Source organism: Haemaphysalis longicornis, unplaced genomic scaffold (assembly GCF_048455015.1).
Source record: "Haemaphysalis longicornis isolate Haplotype H1 unplaced genomic scaffold, Haemaphysalis longicornis Haplotype H1 scaffold_12, whole genome shotgun sequence".
NCBI lineage: Eukaryota > Metazoa > Arthropoda > Arachnida > Ixodida > Ixodidae > Haemaphysalis > Haemaphysalis longicornis.
The window spans coordinates 25,632,630-25,650,429 of record NW_027526225.1 but is presented as its reverse complement, the minus strand read 5'-3'; the positions used below and the strand labels follow the sequence as shown (position 1 = coordinate 25,650,429).

Sequence of the window (17,800 nt, the reverse complement as noted above, 5' to 3'; positions counted from 1 at the left end):
GAGTGAGTGAGTGAGTGAGTGAGTGAGTGAGTGAGTGAGTGAGTGAGTGAGTGAGTGAGTGAGTGAGTGAGTGAGTGAGTGAGTGAGTGAGTGAGTGAGTGAGTGAGTGAGTGAGTGAGTGAGTGAGTGCAATACTTCGTGGTAACTCAATACTACCATCTATTGACGTAGGTGTGCACACAGACGGCGTCACGCAGACACCCAAGATTTGTGCACTGAGAATTTATACTGTCATGTGATGACGTCTTAGCACTGGTTTTAAGGCTGATGGAATGCGCAACACATTGACAACAAATTTCACAAATCTCCCAAATTTATGGGGAGTAAAGAATGCGCTTGAAATGCTTGCTCTGCGTAGGCCGCATGCAATAGCCCCGCATCTTATACACGCACAGGGATGCCTAAGGGCGCGGCCCCGTCGACTAGCAAACACGGGCAGAGGCCCGCGGGTCCAGTTTTGGCCCCGGCTACTCCCGGCACGGGTGGCGACGGCGCTGCCCTTGAGGGCGACCTGGAATGGGCAGAGCCATTGCGGCCGACCGACCACATGCCCGACTACACGTGCCGATTCTGCCTCCGCAGCGACAACCAGGCGGCCATGGTCATGCCCTGCAACTGCAAAGGTGCGTCTTCTCAACCAGGCTTAAGCAGTAGTCGAAAACTGTTATATCGGCGAGCCCTAGTGAACTGTGCGAGTGGCCCGGCTAAATTTAACGCACGTAAAGATCCTGGGGATGGATGAAAAACGCTAAGCACGCCGAGTCGCATTGGCGATGCAGGCGGGTGCGGTGGGGTAATAGTTGGGTTGATATAAGCCCGTGGACGGCCGAATACCGATCTGTAATCCAGTGGGTATTGATGCGCCCTGCCCTACAAAACGGTCACCTAAGTTGAGATTCATGAATGTATCGTCAACGGTATACTCTGGAACAAGTTAAGAACGGCAACAGCTCATGTACGGTATCACTCCGCCGAAGCGATGGACCCGGATGTCAACGGGCGCGCGCGTTTTGAAAGGAGGTTGCTATGAATGCGTGATATCTTCTGCCTTTTCTCACGTAGTTTGTTTGTCATCGCTGCAGTAATTTACAATCATACTGAGTCCAAAAAATCACGGGAAAATCTCGTGTCATGTTCAAAATATTCCCAGTAACGCACTACTTGCGCCGCGCGGAGTAACATCCGGCTGTGGTGATGAGGCACAGCGGCAACTTCCGTTGCCGTTCTTAAGTTGTGACCGAGTATAGCACTGCTCTTGAAAGCTGAGAGAAATTTCAACTCCGCATATAATTCTGACTACACCAACTGCTAAACTCGGTTACAACTCAAGAACGGCACCACATCATGTAGTGTATCACTCCGCCAAAGCGCCGGACCCGTGACGTCAGTGCGCGCGCGTTTTGAAAGCGGTTTGCCATGAATGCGTGATATCGCCTGCCTTGTCTCACGCAGTTTGTTTGTCGTCACTGGAGTCGTTTATAAGCATACTAAGTACGAAAAATCACTGGAACGGCTCACGCCATGTTCAAAACATTCCCAGTGACGCCCTACTTGCGCCACGCGGATAAACATCTGGCTACGGTGATAAGGCACAGCGGCAACTTCCGGTGCCGTTCTTAAGTTGTCACCGAGTATACCGCCACTGTACGCCACTTGTTCAAATGGGAGAAATCCGAGTTCGGCTCCAATAAAGCATCAAAACAAAAATCAGTCAGGGTTCGCCATGGTCTGATTCGCACGTAAAAAAAAAAACCTTTGAAAACAAAACGCAGACGGTTCGTTACTCCTCCTCCTCCTCCTCGATCTGCAGGCCTCTCCAGCCACGCCCACGCCAACTGCGTCGCAATCCAGATATACCAGAACCGAGTGTACGCCTGCCCCATGTGCCACTACGACTTCAACATCCGCTGGGACAAGCAGAAGGTAAACGGGCGCGGCCGTCCGCATGGGCTGCATTCCCCTGCATTGCGGTTGTGCGGGGCAACAGAAGTGAGGCCACGCTTACACCAGCGGATGCAGCTTGTGCTTGCACGGCTGACTACGCTTATGCTTCGCCGCTGGTCCGTAGGCTGGCTAATATGTCGAAAAGGAGCATTAAAGACCACCCCAATATTTGTCGCCGTTGTTTTAACACGAACGTGGTCTATTCCGGAATGCACAAACATTTGATTGACGTCATACTCGTCACGGAAGTGACGCTAGTACAACGAAGCACCTGTAAAGAGTGCACTCCTGCACATAGGGTCTTTCTGCGGGAAGTAACCTTTAGAACCAACGAGTACGTTAACTAAGGGTTGTTCGGGTTTTGTATTTGAACATGAAAGTGTTTAATGCCGGGATACACCAAGATTTCGCTGACGTCATATCCGTCACGGAAATGACGCCAGTCCACCTTTGCCGAAGCTACCCGCCAGCAGAACGTCGTTCGCCAAGCACACCCACAAGACAGTCGCCGACCCGCAAATCATGCTGGGCTGCAGATTTCGCTGCACATTTCACTTTCGTGTTTTACCGATTCCTATGACAGAGGAATCAAACCACAATTTTTTTGTGTGTGCGCAGCGCGAATACAGCGTGACACAAAGGAACGGCGCTAACTTGACTGTCGGGAGCCCGCTTAACTTGTCGCTAAGTCTGCCTTCCTCAGCAGCCTTTTCTCACAAGCTCTTCGTGATGTGATAAATAAAAAATCGCACACACACGCATACAACCGTTTTTCTATGAAAGGGCCAATGGTATAAAGCATTGAGCGTAATCCTGCAGCATTTCGACTTAAAAACCTCAACATACGCGATTTAAAACCGGGCCGCCGAGGCGGCAGAACTAGTTCCTCTGCACATCCACAGCCTGAACATTAAATGTGCACCCACACTGTGAGAAGTGGGCGTCCACAGCGTTATCCTTGGCCTTGACATAACCATGCCTCCCTGCAGGTTGATTTTAAGGCGAAGGTGTGAACTCGGTAGTTCGAAAGTCAGACGTCCCGGATAGACAGATTGCGGGAAACGTGTCTGATGGATGCCACAAAAAAAATGGCCTATGGCTCAAGGAATGATAAAAAATTGTGGTTGATCCCTCTTTTATAGGAATCAGTAAAACACGAAAGGTAAAGGTGCCTTCACAGGAGCAGTTTAACGTTGAAGGAACCTCCTCCATCTGCAACGGGTTGGCGAGCCTGACCCCGCCAGACGAAGTGACGCTGACACGTAAGAAACATAAAAATAACCGGTTTATTCCGGGACAAAAAAAGCAAAAAATTCCCGCGCCTTCCCGCGAGGGGAACACGAGTAAATGCAGAGCATTGGGGGTCGTTAACGCCGCGTAAAGTCGCGTTAGGGTGGGTAGTTGGGTCGTAGTTGCGTTGGTTTTGGTTTGGGGTAGAGAGAGGAGAGTAAAGTCGCGTTAGGGTGGAGCGAGCGTCAACCAAGGAATGAAGGAGCAACGCAGTGACTGAAGCACGAGCGACCGCTAGCCGCTTTATATTTGCAGCGCGCGCAGTAGAGGGAGAGCAGTACGGGGGGGAGAGCGCGCATGCGCAAGCAGCGCGCGCCCTTCCACACCCCACCACGCTGCTATCACGCACCTGTTAGTCCGAGACCGCGACGGAGCGAACGGGCTGACTACGACGCATGCGCGCGCCAGCTGCTGTTGAGAGAGAGGAGGGAAGGAGGAGACGCGTGCACCTGCTGCGGACGCGGAGATGTGGACGCCGTCCGACGCAGGAAGAGGCGAGGCTAAGAAATGCTCTGCATTTAAAATGGTACGCACAGAAGCAGCAGGTTAACACATAACGGTCATGGGAACAACGCGACAGCGGAAGATGCCTCAATTCACGCGCGTCCCCCGTACACGAAGGCGCTGGTATCGAGGCTCCAACTGTCTACGCTCATTAGCGTCATAAGGCGCTACTTTGCTTCGCCTCTCCTAGACGGCAGAAACATCTGAATGAGTCATAGGGAAGAACATAAGGCGCGTTCATAGAGCTGCTTACGTCTCAATTCATAGCGCAGTGGGCGGAACGCCTCGTACCTCCCGTTGCGGCGAGAGGCCAGAGAGCTCGTGGGCTCGAATCCGGGCGCCACCGCGCCGATTGCACTTTTTCTGGCGACATCATTTCCGTGATGGATATGACGTCAGTAAGATCTTGGTGCACCCTAAAATAAAACACATTCGTGTTAAAAGTTACCTCTCCCTTCCAGTCTTGCCAGAGCAGCGAAGCTATTCAGCACACAGTGGTCATCCAGAAGACACACGCATACACTTGTACTTCGACTGTACTGACCTTGAAAATGGTGCCTATTAATGGTAACCAATCCACCTCAAATGCGTATCCAAGTGGTGAGACGTATAGTTTTTGAAGTGCATGCGACTTTGCCGGAGAGCGTGTTCTTATTTATTTATTTATTTATTTATTTATTTATTTATTTATTTATTTATTTATTTATTTATTTATTTATTTATTTATTTATTTATTTATTTATTTATTTATTTATTTATTTATTTATTTATTTATTTATTTATTTATTTATTTATTTATTTATTTATTTATTTATTTATTTATTTATTTATTTATACAATACTGCAGGCCTTGGGTGGCCCAAGCAGGAGTGGCTTGTTTATACATCAATGAGGTACACCAGAGTTAAACACGAGAGAGAAGGAAGAGGAAGGAAAAAAGAAATTAAAATTGAAAGCAAGAACAATTACGCTATGAACAATCGAAGAAAACACAAGAGAACACGAACAGGTGTATCAGTCCATATTTCATATATATTGCTCATAAGGAGGCAGGGAACGACGCAGCAAAAAAAAAAAAGCCACGCAAAGGAGCAATGATCATACACAGTAACACAGATTTTACACAACTAGATGTGGAAAACCAATCACGGGATGTTGACAGCGTTACATTTTATTCTACGGGCGCAGCAAACATGTTACACCACCTAGCCTGACATCAAGCTTTACTGAACAAACTTGAGGCAGGAAATGAGGAAGTGATAGGGCCGTTCTGCCAGCGTTGTTCTTTTTTTTTTTTTTGCGTCGCCCATCCAGTTATGGTCAAGCTTGCACTTATCAATGTAACCTTGCAAAACACTTCTTTGATGGCCTTCCTTTTTTCTTGTTCACTACTTTTCAATTATTCGGGCCTTAAATAAATATTACTTGTTTTTCTACGCGCAATGTTGTAATGCATAATGTATCTCACTGCGGGTAATACCTTGATTGCTGTAACTATTTTTCTTGAATGGCTTGTTTCTGTTGTATGCAATAGTTCATATGTGTACTCTTTTTATCACTTTTTCTTTGCCAGTGCATCTTTGGGGACTGACAGTATTTGTCTACCGAGAAGTTTGTTTTAGTATGTGCTTCCTTGTTTTTTTTTTCAGGAAGAAATTCTTGTTCGTGCTGCGCTGTCACGTATTTAGAATTCAATCTTCGTTTCTTTGTTCACTTGTAAGTGCGCACATTTGCATACTTTTGTTACTGCAAAAGGATTACGTCTGCTGTGTTTTATGTTGAATGCTCCTGAAACTGTACAACATGCATATTGCCGTCTGCTGCTCGCGTCAGAATTAGGCTGACCGGCTCGTCAAGCTGCTTCTATACAGCTTTTAGCGTCCGTCATGCCATGTACAAACGGCGAATAAAAATCATTGAATCCTTCACATGAGCGTAAAGGCGCTTTTACATGGCGACCGAGAACGCTCTTTTTTAGCCCTCTTCTTCGACTTCCACCTCCGCGTGCCGTCGCGCCGAAGTTCCCGACCTTTTAAAGACGGTAGTCTTTTTTGGGCTACTTCAACGGGAAAATTTTGGTCTGCCTGTCTTTATGTCTGTCGATCTGTCACTCGATTCAGCCAGCCAGCCAAACTGAGCACATGCTGCGCTATAGTCTTATATACTCACAGTCAAATCTGAACGTCTAAGTCCCGGTTTTAATGTTCATACTTGTCAACATTGCTGAACAAGAACAAGACATTAGCAAATATAAGGCAGCTAATCTATACATGAGTGGTATTTGCAGTGTTCGTTTATTAAAAAATTACGAGTGGTTGCTTTTTGTGATCGGAAATGCAAATCTACATCACCGGCAGAAAACCGTCGCCTGCTGTTGCCAGCGCTACCTCCTGGCGGCACTTCAAAATCAAACTGCAATAGAAACGAAAGGTTCCACTAGATGGGATCGACGTTCCGCTTAGAACGCCGGTGCAGTAGGGCATCGTGGTTCTATGAATGTTACAGTTGGGTGCCTCGATTCACGCGCGTCTCCGCCATACGGCAGCGCTGGCATCGGGACACCCTACTTGGAGCAGTAGAACCGGGTAAATTTAAATTGACTTGAACAGACCTCTAGCGTGCTATCTTGGGAGGAACGAGGCGGGAAAGGAACAGCATGAGCGGTGAGCGGGAAAGAAAATGGAGGCTTTTACTTGGCAGGGACGCCAGTCGACTATCGTCTTTCGGCGACATTTGCAACGAAAGGAGCAGGCACGCGGCCATTTTTTTTTTCTTGTGTAATACCCCTTTCCGGGCCCTTAATGGTACTTTCAATAAAAAAAGGACTTATATCGCAGTTCAATCCGCACTCCAGGGCCTGTTTTCCTCGTGGAGGTGCAATAGTCGTGCTTTAGCTGCACGTTTAAGGTAGTGTCACTAAATAAGGTTTAGTGACACTAGTTAAAGGTACCCAGGTGGTCTATATTCACGTAGCCAAGGACGGCGCACGTTTATTCAAAGAACAAACCCCTTCCGGCGAGAACGCGCGCTCTGCTAAGAGCTCAAGCAATACACAAGGAGCAAAGGAGCAGCCGGTAAAACTGCGAGCGCAGACGAGCATCGACGTTTCAAATGCCGACGCGTTTTACCTGGGAGCATTTATATTTCCACGTGATTATTCCTGTGACCGTCTACTTAGATCCAGAACAGTGGCGGTCGAATTAGAATATTCCAGTTTAGTGACGACAGGCCGAAACACTCTCCCTATCAAATAAGATAGCGTGTTCGAAGAAAAAGAACGGAACATGAGCTTCGCTTTGAACAGACAAGACAGGCGGGAGCGGCCAGACGCTTGCAACAAAACACAAAAGTAAACAAAAAAAGAAGGCATGATTCTGCCGATATTAATTGAAAGTGCGCCACTGGCCGGTGACCAACGGTTTGTGCCTACGTCAGACACAAGTCCCCAAAAGCACAAAATCCGCAAATAAAGAAAGAGGGAAGCGGAAATCATCTCCCGTTATTCTTGGTGGACAATTTTGAAGCAAGGCACGGCTGCACACAGGCGTCATCAAGTGCCTGCCTTGGAAGCACTGCTCAACTCGCGGACGAGGCAAACCGCGTGGTTTTGAACGCGCAGATGCTAGAGTTTAGACAACAAATACGGACTATACGGGGCTTCGAAAGGATCGAGGTCTTAAGTGCCGTTTTTAGCGTTAGCTACACTGGCCGAGGTTGAGCATTTTCGCGTGGACCTTGAAAGGTCGTAGGACGCAAGCGCGAGGAGCATTGGATTGGATTGTATTGGATTGAATTTGGATTGGATTGGATTGAATTGGATTGAATTGGATCGGATCGGACTGAATTGAATTGAATTTAATTGGATTGTATTCCAATCCACTTGAAGTACGGGTGTGTGGAGAATTGGGTCTGCCCATTCACCGGTCTGCGCATTCCAGAGGAGTGACGTCACAGCCGCGGCAGACGCACTGGCGCCGGCGCGTGCTCAGCTGTGCGCCTCCGTCGTACAGTATCCAAGTCTTACGCTGCGCCGGAGCCTGGAGAGCCGTGCTGCGCATGCGCGAGGGGCAGTGACTGGACTGGACTGGACTGGACTGGACTGGACTGGACTGGACTGGACTGGACTGGACTGGACTGGACCGGACCGCACTGGACTGGACTGGATTGAATTGAATTTGATTGGACTGGGAATCGTTTTAGTAGCAGTAAGCATTATAATTAGCTAATCCTGGACAAACAGGAAACCTAAGAATAGCCAGCTGAGCTTATCTCACGCTGCGTATATCCTGGCATAGCCGAGCTAAGCCACTGCTAATTTTTTGTCCCTATCTGCACGCATTGTGTGCAGATCGAGTTTGGGCTACGCAACGCAATAAAAGCAGCCTTCCCGAATAACTTACGCGTGCACTTCCGGTAGGCTGGTGACTGAATGGGCGCGCTGATCCTCTCTCATCTTAGCACTATCTCCCCTCTTCTCTTCCGGTCTCTGTGAACGTCCGCCTTCTGCTAAGGTGGTTGCCGCACCACTCATCAGCTCTTGTTTCGACTACTGAACAGAGCAGCAAGTAGTGCAGGCTCTTCGTCGTCCTGTGCGTATCGCCATGTGTGGTTCACGTCGCAGAGCTTCGTCAACTGGCTGACGGACAGCGACAACCTGGGCGACCACGTGATGTTCGTGGTGAGCCTGCTGTTCACGCTCAGCCTGGTGATGGTGCTCGCGTTCGCGTGGCTGCAGGCCTCGCAGACGCTGTCTGCCATGTTCTGGCTGTTCGCGCTGCCCCTGGGCCTGCTGCTATTGCTGCAGAGCCTCACCTGGCTGGGCTTCGCCTTCTACAGCCTCTGGTGGGTGCGCCATTGTTGCAGCATGGCCTCAATGCGTGTATTTATTTTATTTTCCTCAAGGGTCCCTAACAGAAGGGACATTACATGAGGGGTGGCTATACAAGGCATTGGTAAAGGCAAAATTGGATGTGCAACACAATAAAACAACAAAAAATTTTGGGATATAGCTGAAGCGGCAGAAACAGACAACAACAAAAAAGAAAAGAGGAGGGGGGGGACAGGTACAGTTGTTTGTGGACTGTGGATGAAAACAATTTGCAGTGGCAAAAGATACCACCTAAAAGGTACAAAACATTGTCAAGTACGATATATTTATACATATACACATATATATACATATATATACTTCAATATACACACTTACATACACATATATAAACGCCGTACGAAGAAAATGACACCAGGAACCATTATACAAGAAATATCATGGGAGGTCACACGAAAAAAAAGTTGAGCACGTTAGAAAGTTACCAGGCAATTTATTACGGTTCAATGATCGTCGTCAGGGCATTTTTAAAGGCTTCTGCATCCCGAATGCTAACAATGGTATATGGTAGGGCGTTCCATTCCTTAGCTGTACGAATAAAGAAAGATTCTGCAAATGTGGTAGTTTTGGGGCGAGGGTAATGAACTTGCACAGTGTTGCAACAACGATCAGAGAAATGGGGGCGTTGGGTGACGTAAATGCTCGATGGGGATGCGTGATAGAATTTGTGGAATAAGGCGAGTCGCGCAGTTTTTCGGCGGTGACTAAGAGGAATGAGTGCGGCACGTTTCTTTAAGTCTGTTACACTAGTGAACGTTGAGTAATCGGAAAAGGCGAATCTGGCAGCGCGGTTTTGGATGGCTTCTAGGTTTTGGATGAGGTAATTCTGGTGTGGGTCCCAAACTGCTGCGGCGTGCTCCAGTTTAGGGCGTATTGTTGTGGTGAAAGCTAGTATTTTTAAGTGGCTGGGAGCAAACTCGTTGAATATAACCTAAAGATCTACTAGCTGTTGAAATAACGTGATTAATGTGGAGGGCCCAAGATAGGTCACTTGAGATATGTATTCCAAGGTATTTATAAGAGCTAGTGGATTGAATAAAACTGTTATGTAGGGCGTAGTTGTAGAAAAACGGATTAGTACGTCTGTGGAAAGACACTGATCTACATTTAGAAATGTTTAAACTCATCTGCCACTTCTGGCACCAATTTTGAACGGCTGTTAGGTCTGCTTGTAAAGTTACTTGATCTTCATGACTAGCGATTGTTGCGTAAATAACGCAATCGTCGGCGAATAATCTTCTATTGTTAGTAATACAGTGTGAAAGATCATTTATGTAAATCAGGAAAAGCAGGGGGCCAAGTACTGTTCCCTGGGGAACACCGGAGAGGACGGGAGAGATTTGGGACCTAGCTGTATTTATGACGACGAACTGTTTTCTCTCAGTGAGTAAGTTATTAATCCAAGACAAGACAAATGGGTCGAGGTTAAGCAAAGACAGTTTGGTCATAAGGCGGTGGTGAGGAACTTTATCAAAAGCCTTTTCAAAGTCAAGAAATATGGCGTCAGTTTGGATATTCCGGTCAAGATTTGTGTGCAAGTCATGAATGAAGGCAGCAAGTTGCGTTTCACACGACAGCCCTGTACGAAAACCATGTTGGGAAGGGTGAATGAAGTTGTGCTGTTCGAGGTGATTAATGATGTTGGTAAATCAAATGTGCTCCATAATTTCGGATGGGACACTGATAAGCGATATAGGCCGGTAGTTATATGGGGATGATTTGTTGCCATTTTTGAACAATGGAGTGATTTTACCGAGTTTCCAATCGCTCGGCACCTGTCCCTGCGAAAGGGATTGTGAGAAGAGCAGCTGAAATGCTGCACTAATTATGAATTGTGTAATCTTTAATAATTTGCTGTTTATGTTATCAATTCCACTTGCAGATGAAAGTTTGATTTTTCTAATTACGTTACTTATTTCATTTGCAGAAATTTGAATAGGTGACATTGGCTCGTTTATGATAGATTCGGGGGTCTCTCCGAAGTTCGCACAAAAGCTATGTTCACGCGTGAAAACAGAACAAAAGGCATGGTTTAAGGCATTGGCCGAATCTACGTCACTGAGCGGTTTGTCATTCGTACCGGATAAGGTTATCGGCAAGATGTTTGTTGGGTTTATTGTTTGCCAGAATTTCCTAGGGTTATTTTTGAGCATGTCTGGTAGTGTTGTTCGAAAAAAATCGCGTTTCGCGTTTTGAATGCTTTCGCGTTTCGCGTTTTTGAATGTTTCGCGTTTTGAACGTATATGAACCGCCAACCTGTTTAGCGTTGATTTCGGCGTTCCACTAAACGCAGTATAACAGTATAACAGTATAAAGAGAAGAAATCACCAGCACCAACAGGATTCGAGCCTGTGACTGGTAGATCAACGGAATTAGAGTCAGTTGTCTTACCTACTCGGCTACGAGCATGAGTTAGTTCCCGAGCGTCAAGCGGCTTACTCACTCGGCTGTGACTGAGCGGACAGGAATCACGCAACCAACATGTCATAGGGTAGACGTTGCACCTGCGGGCGCCTAGTCTTATTGTCAATAAGCAAATTACGCCACGTATTCAGCTTCTATCGTCGGCTAAGCAAGGCTGCCATTTGAGTGCTTTGTTGTTTGCCATCAACTGGGAACCGCTTTGTTTAAAGATTAAGAACAGTTGAAAAATAGGGGGTTTTAAGTTCTTTGAGAGCGAAGTAAAAGTATTGGCATACGCGGATGATATAGCGATAGTCTGCAGCGACAAAGAAAGTGTTCTAGAGGCAGTAAAAGAAGCCGTAAAATTTTGTAAACATACGGGTAGTGCTATATAAGCTGGAAGAAGTGACTAGGTTTCTGGCACGGGGAGTGGGAAGTTCAAAAAGGTGTTTAAAAATATGCCGTGGACAATAACTCCGGCCAAATACTTGGGCGTACCACCCTATAACTACAGGCAGCCTAGTGAATTGTGGACCCTGGAAACAGAGCGCGTAAGAGTGCAGACAACAAGGTGGGGTGGGAAGGAATTGTCGATGTTTGCACGTGCTACTGTGTGCAATTTATTTCTTGTAGCCAAAGTGTTCTATATATGCTGTCGCTGACGAGAGTTTCTGTTGAGAAGCTACACAGAGTCTTTGCTGCTTTTGTTTGGGGGTCGACTTGGGAGTGGACCAGCCGTTCGAACCTGTTGCGCGCGGTTACAAAAAGGAGGCTTGGGGCTCTGCAACCTGTTTCTGAAGCAGATTGTGTCCAGGTTTTGTTTCTTAAGGGACCAGAATAATCCCTTTATAACTACTGTCATTCAAGTGCACCTTCGTGATTATATACCTGAATTTGTTGTGTCATCTTATGGTGGTGGAGGAGGGAGTCTGTGGTTTCACGCGCGAAGTTGTATGGGCGTTCAAGTTTAGAGTGCGCTTTTCGATAGAGTACTTGAGGAAGGTGACACGCAAAAATTTAAGGACTTCATTGATGTGATGTTACCCATTCCCTATACAGTCTATTTATGCAGTGGGAATAGAAGGGAAGCTAAGGGGATGCGTTTAAAAGGTTAAAGAGAATGCCTGTGCAGGCGTCCGTTAAAAGTTTCTTTTTTCAGCTCCACAGTGGCACACTTCCTGTAAAGCCATGGCTCCAAGAGAAAGGATTAGACATACCTTGGAGCATTAACTGTCCTATATGCTTAAAGCCGAAAACTAGTGACCACATTTTTCTGCACTGCTCAGACGCTAGATTTCACTAGGACACCCTGCGGCGTACTGTTAAAAAGGACCTGCCCATAAACCCTTTCTGCATCCGTTTTCTCTCTGTGAAACAGGCGGCGTGCCGTTCGACATGTTTATGTTGATCAGCATGCACAGCTTGTGGCGCACAAGGATGGCTGAAAGGTATGCCGATCCTAATGCACGGCCCGCCAGAGAGTATTTTATTGATAGTATGGTCAACATACGTGAGGTATGCGGGGTGTTAAGCGAACCCCCTGAATGGTTACCAATGCTAGATGACCTCCTTCAGCTGAAGAGATTTTAAGCTTGTATTATCGCAAAGGTGGTGAATGTCATGAAATGACTGTAAACTGGTTTTTCGTTTGAGACAAACGGTAATGAAGAAAAAAAAGTGTGCGCGTTCCGTTCGTTCGTTCTGCTTCTTCGAGTTTCCCCTTCTTCGCCGCTATAGCAACAGCGATGGAGTAAAGGTCGTTGCGGCAGTGAAGAAAAAGCAAATTCTCTGCAATCGTCGACTTCAATCGTCGTGATGGTCTTGAAGATTGCGCACAGCTTCGCTGCATTCGAGTCTTACACGTTAGTGCGAGTTGCCTTCATTTTTTTAGACGTGGGTGCAAGTTAGAGTCGAGAAGGCGGGACACTCGTTGGCCCTCCCTCCAGTCAGCGTGTTGGGTTTGGGAACAATCAGCATTTAAAAAGCTTGCGTGAGCAATTATCGAATAGCCTACAGGCATTCTGGCCGCGTAAGTAGCACGTCATGCTAAAGGCGTTTGAGATCCGCATTTTATCAGTTACGAATAAGCAATGAGCCACCAGCATTGTTGGCATGTATACGTGCATCTTTTAACTACATCAGATACCGATTCATGCTTCGTGTAAAAGTCCTAGAAAGTATTTCTCTATTGAAAGTGATCCTCGGAAAACTTTTCTGCTCTGGCCACTGTGATGATGCAGGCTCTACCGGAAGGCGTACCTACTCTGGAAAGTCGAGTCCCCGCCGCGAGCACTTCGGCAGAGGCTGGAGGCGCAGGCGCAGTAGCCGTCTTCCTGTTGAGATCCATTCGCAAGACAGACGCACACCTAGAAGACAAAGGCGCCTCTGACGTCAGCAGCAACGGTGCAACTCTACCGAAGTCTTCAGCGCGCTGCAGCGTGCTCCGCTGTCGCGCCACGTGGATGGCACCAGATGCACGTCTACGGCGTGGGACACATGGGAGAGTGGGTTTCGAGCGAATGCGATTTGTTCTTCGTTCTTGCCGTATGCGTTTCAACCTGTGCACGTGTACTGTGCACGTGTGCACGTCGCGCACGAATACGGAAAAATGACCTCTGCCTTTGCGGCCATTACTTTATGGAATGACATGCCTCTTTCTGTTAAAACGATGTCTACATTGTCATCATTCAAAAAGTCGCTTAAAAGTTTTCTGTTAAATTATTAGCTGCCTGTTTATGGGCTTTTTGGAGGCATTGAGTTTTTGGTTACCTATGCAATTTAGATAATTGTATTTTGATTGACAATGTCCGCCATTAAACTTGATGTAATTTTTTTTTCGTTTCTTCTTCTTCTGTTTTTCTTTCCTTATTTGCATTGCTTGTCGTTGCCTGATGTGTCACTTAGCTTATAATGATTACTCACCCCATTATATTGTATAATTGATTGCCATTCACTCGTTGCTTGTTTACTTTATCTAGTTTATTGATTGTTGTAATGCATCGAGGGTCCCGTTACAGTTTTTAACTTTGGGACCCTCGTCTGTATAATAATATTACTGTACTACTTTTTTGGAATGAATAATAAACTGAAACTGAAACTGAAACTTGGACCTCTTTCCCTGGTTCGTGCACATTACTTGGCGTAAGACAGGGAGCACAGTTTCGACAGGATTTCCTAGTCCTTGAAGCGAACTATTTGTCTCTCACCTTTGTGCATCGTTTCAACGTGGGAATATACGAAGTAAGTACTTTTAAAGTAAGTATTCCCTATATGTGCGTACCCACGTCGCTTTGCCTGTGTCTTGACGGTTTGCAATGGCTTTAATTATTTGTGTTTGTCAGTACGTGGGCTGTTATTATGCTACGTTATCACCGATAACTTTTGTTTTTAGACCGTATTAAGTAATTCAATTATGTTGCCCAACCTGCCTCTGTTCTGAAACTCCTGCAGATATCATCGAGGAGGAAGGGAAGGAAGCCGTATAGCATAATCACGGAATCGGGAATCGAGAAAATTTCCGTAGGAAGTCCTCTTTAGCTGGGGCGCAATTAAAGATTCGTCTGGGGCTCTTGGTACTCAGCTTCTTACGCTTGTTCGCCGGGAGAACGTCACGAAGCTTACGGTGAACCAGAATAGGCTTGCGACAACAACCTCCCACTTTCTGATTTCTGATGCGGCGGTACAGCGGGCCTAATACACATGGTGTGGACATGCTGTAACTAGCCGGATAGATGTAGAGAATCGTGGCGTCCTTGGTACTCTACCAGGAAAAAGTATTCCAAGTCATCGGTCTCGCACCGTCCGCCGCCGTGCCCCAAGGGATCCCAGCCGACGATTAGGGAGGATGACTGGGGCCCAGGCTAGAGATGTGAGCGGTTGAAGAAAAAAGAAAAAAGCGCTAGAAAAGGTTTTTTTAACCAGAGTAACGTTGAAAAAAACTGTGCTTGATTCCTCTGTCACATGAATCAGTAAAACACGAAAGTGAAATGTGCAGCGAAATCTGCAGTTGAACATGATTTGCGGGTCGGAGGCTGTCTTGTGGAAATGCTTGGCGAGCGACGTTCTGGTTGCGAGTAGCTTCGGCAAAAGTGTACTGGCGTCATTTCCGTGACGGATATGACGTCAGCGAAATATTAGGGCATCGCGGCATAAAACACTGTAAAATATAAAACCTGAAAACGAACAACCCTAAGTATAACGTACTCTTTAGTACTAAAGGTTGCTTCCCCGCAAGAAGACGGTGTGTGCAGGGGTGCACCTTTACAGGCCGCTTGCTTCGTTGTACTGGCGTCACTTCCGTGACGGATGTGGCATCGGTGAAATCTTCGTGTATCCGGGAATAAAACACTTTCGTGTTAAAAACAAACAGAGCTTCTCCGGGGAAATTCGTTGTGATGCGGCTAGTCTGCAGTGAGGGAGGAGGAGGAGGAGGAGGTAAACTTTATTTAGCCAAGCTCTGTTGCGGGGACGTGGTGGCCGCTGGCTTTAGCCTGGCGGCGACAATGGCAGCCCGATTCGTCAGGGAGGCTTGAACCTCCGGATCAGAGCTGCCCAGCGCCCTCTCCCAGTGCTCGTCGCAGGTGATGGAGGGAAAAGGATCATTGGGACAAGCCCACATGGTGTGGGATAAGGTGGCGGGAATGCCGCATGATGGGCAGTTCGGGGAGGGAAATAAGGACGGATGAATGCGATGGAGCAGCGCGCGACAGGGGAGGCTGCCTGTCTGCAGAAGGCGCCACGTGCGTTCTTGCACGTTGTCGAGACTGACGTGAGCAGGGGGATATACACGGCGGGCGAGGCGGAAATGTGTCGCTATGTCGTGATAGCTGAGTAGGCTATCAAACGCTTTCTGAAATCAATTATTTGACGTGGAATCGTGCGCATATTTTGAGAGCGGAGGCTCTGCTGGGACTTTGTGACGCAGCATTATAGTCTTTTCAGTGTAAAGGGAAAAGATTATCCAGCACTTAAGTGTTTAACTGATTTGAAGGCGAACGCCAGCGATCATTGAAGACTTCTTCACTGCTGCATCGTGTTTGCGGTGCCGTCACGTCCACCCTTCGTGCGGAACGCATCCGGATAATTCTTGTTAATGGTTAACGCTGTAAATGGTTAACGCTGTAGTTACCTCACTTGGCAGCGGCTCTCGGCGACCCGGGTTCAAATCTCATTCGAACCCAAACAAGTTTCTATGTGCCGTGAAAGCTCATTAATTCGAACTTCGCGGGGACTCTCAACGAGTTCGTATTAAACCGAATTTGAAGTATCGAAATTTATTGAAAAAGCAGCAAGGATTGAGATCGGGTTACTTGAAATCGCTCAAAATCTTTATTGAATAAAATAATCCCTTATGACTTTGTTTCTGTTCTTTGAATGCGATGGCCATGGCTTTGTTCTCCAACGCACGAACGTGACGGAAAGCATCCTCTCCCCCCCTCCTAGAAGTTAAAAAATAGGCGCGCGCACCTATGGTTGCGAAGCTGAGGGCCGCGTCGGTGCCTCTTCAGAGGTTACAGACACACGGAGACTACAAAGACATCCGGCACGAAGCCGCACACGATGCGAAGGAATAGCGCGGTGACACCACACATCCGGGCGCTGCGATGATGATGATGATATTTGGACTGTACCCTTTGAATCGGTTGGGTGCGCACCACACACACTAGCCAGGACGAACAGCGAGAGAAATGCATGACAAACATAACATATGACAATAACGTGGCACGAACGAGACACACAGATATGGCACACCAAAAGGGAACACCTGACAACACGCAGGCACACACGAGAAACAAACAAAAAAAAACAGATTCTGGGTATGTACAACTAACGTCCCAGGGCTGCCGTCGCACACCAGCGTTCCAGGCGGCGCTTTGTACGCGCTGCAGCACGCACGTCCACCACACCATCGGCGTCCCCGATGCCGAGAGCTTCCTGCAGGGTCGGAGGCGGACCATTTTCGCGGAGGTTGTCACAGTGTCCGAGGACTGCGCAGCTTAAAATCAAGTGTTCGGCGGACTCGTCACCCTCACCACAAGCACGGCACATCACACTGGCCACCTGGTCGTCGAACGTTTTCTGGCGTACAAGAGTACGGAGGGCTCCTGCACGAGCCTCGAAGAGCATCACACTCCCCTACCTGTTGTCGTACAGCTGGGAGCCACCGATCGCGGTCTTGTGCTGCGCGTAAACCGCCAGAGTGGACTTTTCCCGCGCAGCACGCTGCCACGTCGCCTCCTCTTCCGCGCACATTCGACGGCGAATGTCACGTGTCCAGGCTGTGGCAGTGTCTGTAGAAACAGGCTCGCGAAAGACTGGGCGTGTGTTTTTCTTTCTTTCTTTCTTCCGTATATTAAAAAAAAAGTTAACTTCATTAACCGTAGTAAACAAAAAAGAGCCTAACCACACCCCTATGCCTCCTTTGGAGCTGTAGACTGCCGATCTATCTTTCTGTATTTCCTCAACGAGCCCCTCATTTTCCTTACTATATTTTCTGCGAAAGCCTAACGAGGGTCTCGGTACTGGCAGCCTTGATGCCTAGGTAGCATAAGAGGGCTTCCCGCCAGTTACCCGCTCATGACAGGCTGTAGACGTTGGAGTCACGCCCCGGGGGTTGAAAAGAAGGTCCCCTTCTCCCCGTGTAATCAGAGTGGCGCTGGCTACCACCCTCAAGCGTCAGATACACTTCTAGTAAATATAAATAGCCCAGAAAGTGAAGGGGAACAAAGTCGCCCAGATAGCCGAATTGGTAAGGCATTCGAGATCTAATCG

General features: G+C 47.5%; 1 protein-coding gene across 1 annotated transcript; it reads left to right on the top strand.

Moving 5' to 3' along the window:
• The first annotated feature begins 397 nt into the window (after positions 1-397).
• On the top strand, positions 398-14,084 carry LOC144161531 (uncharacterized). The gene is made up of 5 exons (XM_077692190.1): positions 398-623; positions 1,811-1,923; positions 8,087-8,151; positions 8,296-8,580; positions 13,270-14,084. Exons 1-5 carry the CDS (start codon positions 398-400, stop codon positions 13,352-13,354), a joined length of 774 nt encoding a protein of 257 aa, XP_077548316.1. The 3' UTR covers positions 13,355-14,084.
• Positions 14,085-17,800: the final 3,716 nt, after the last annotated feature.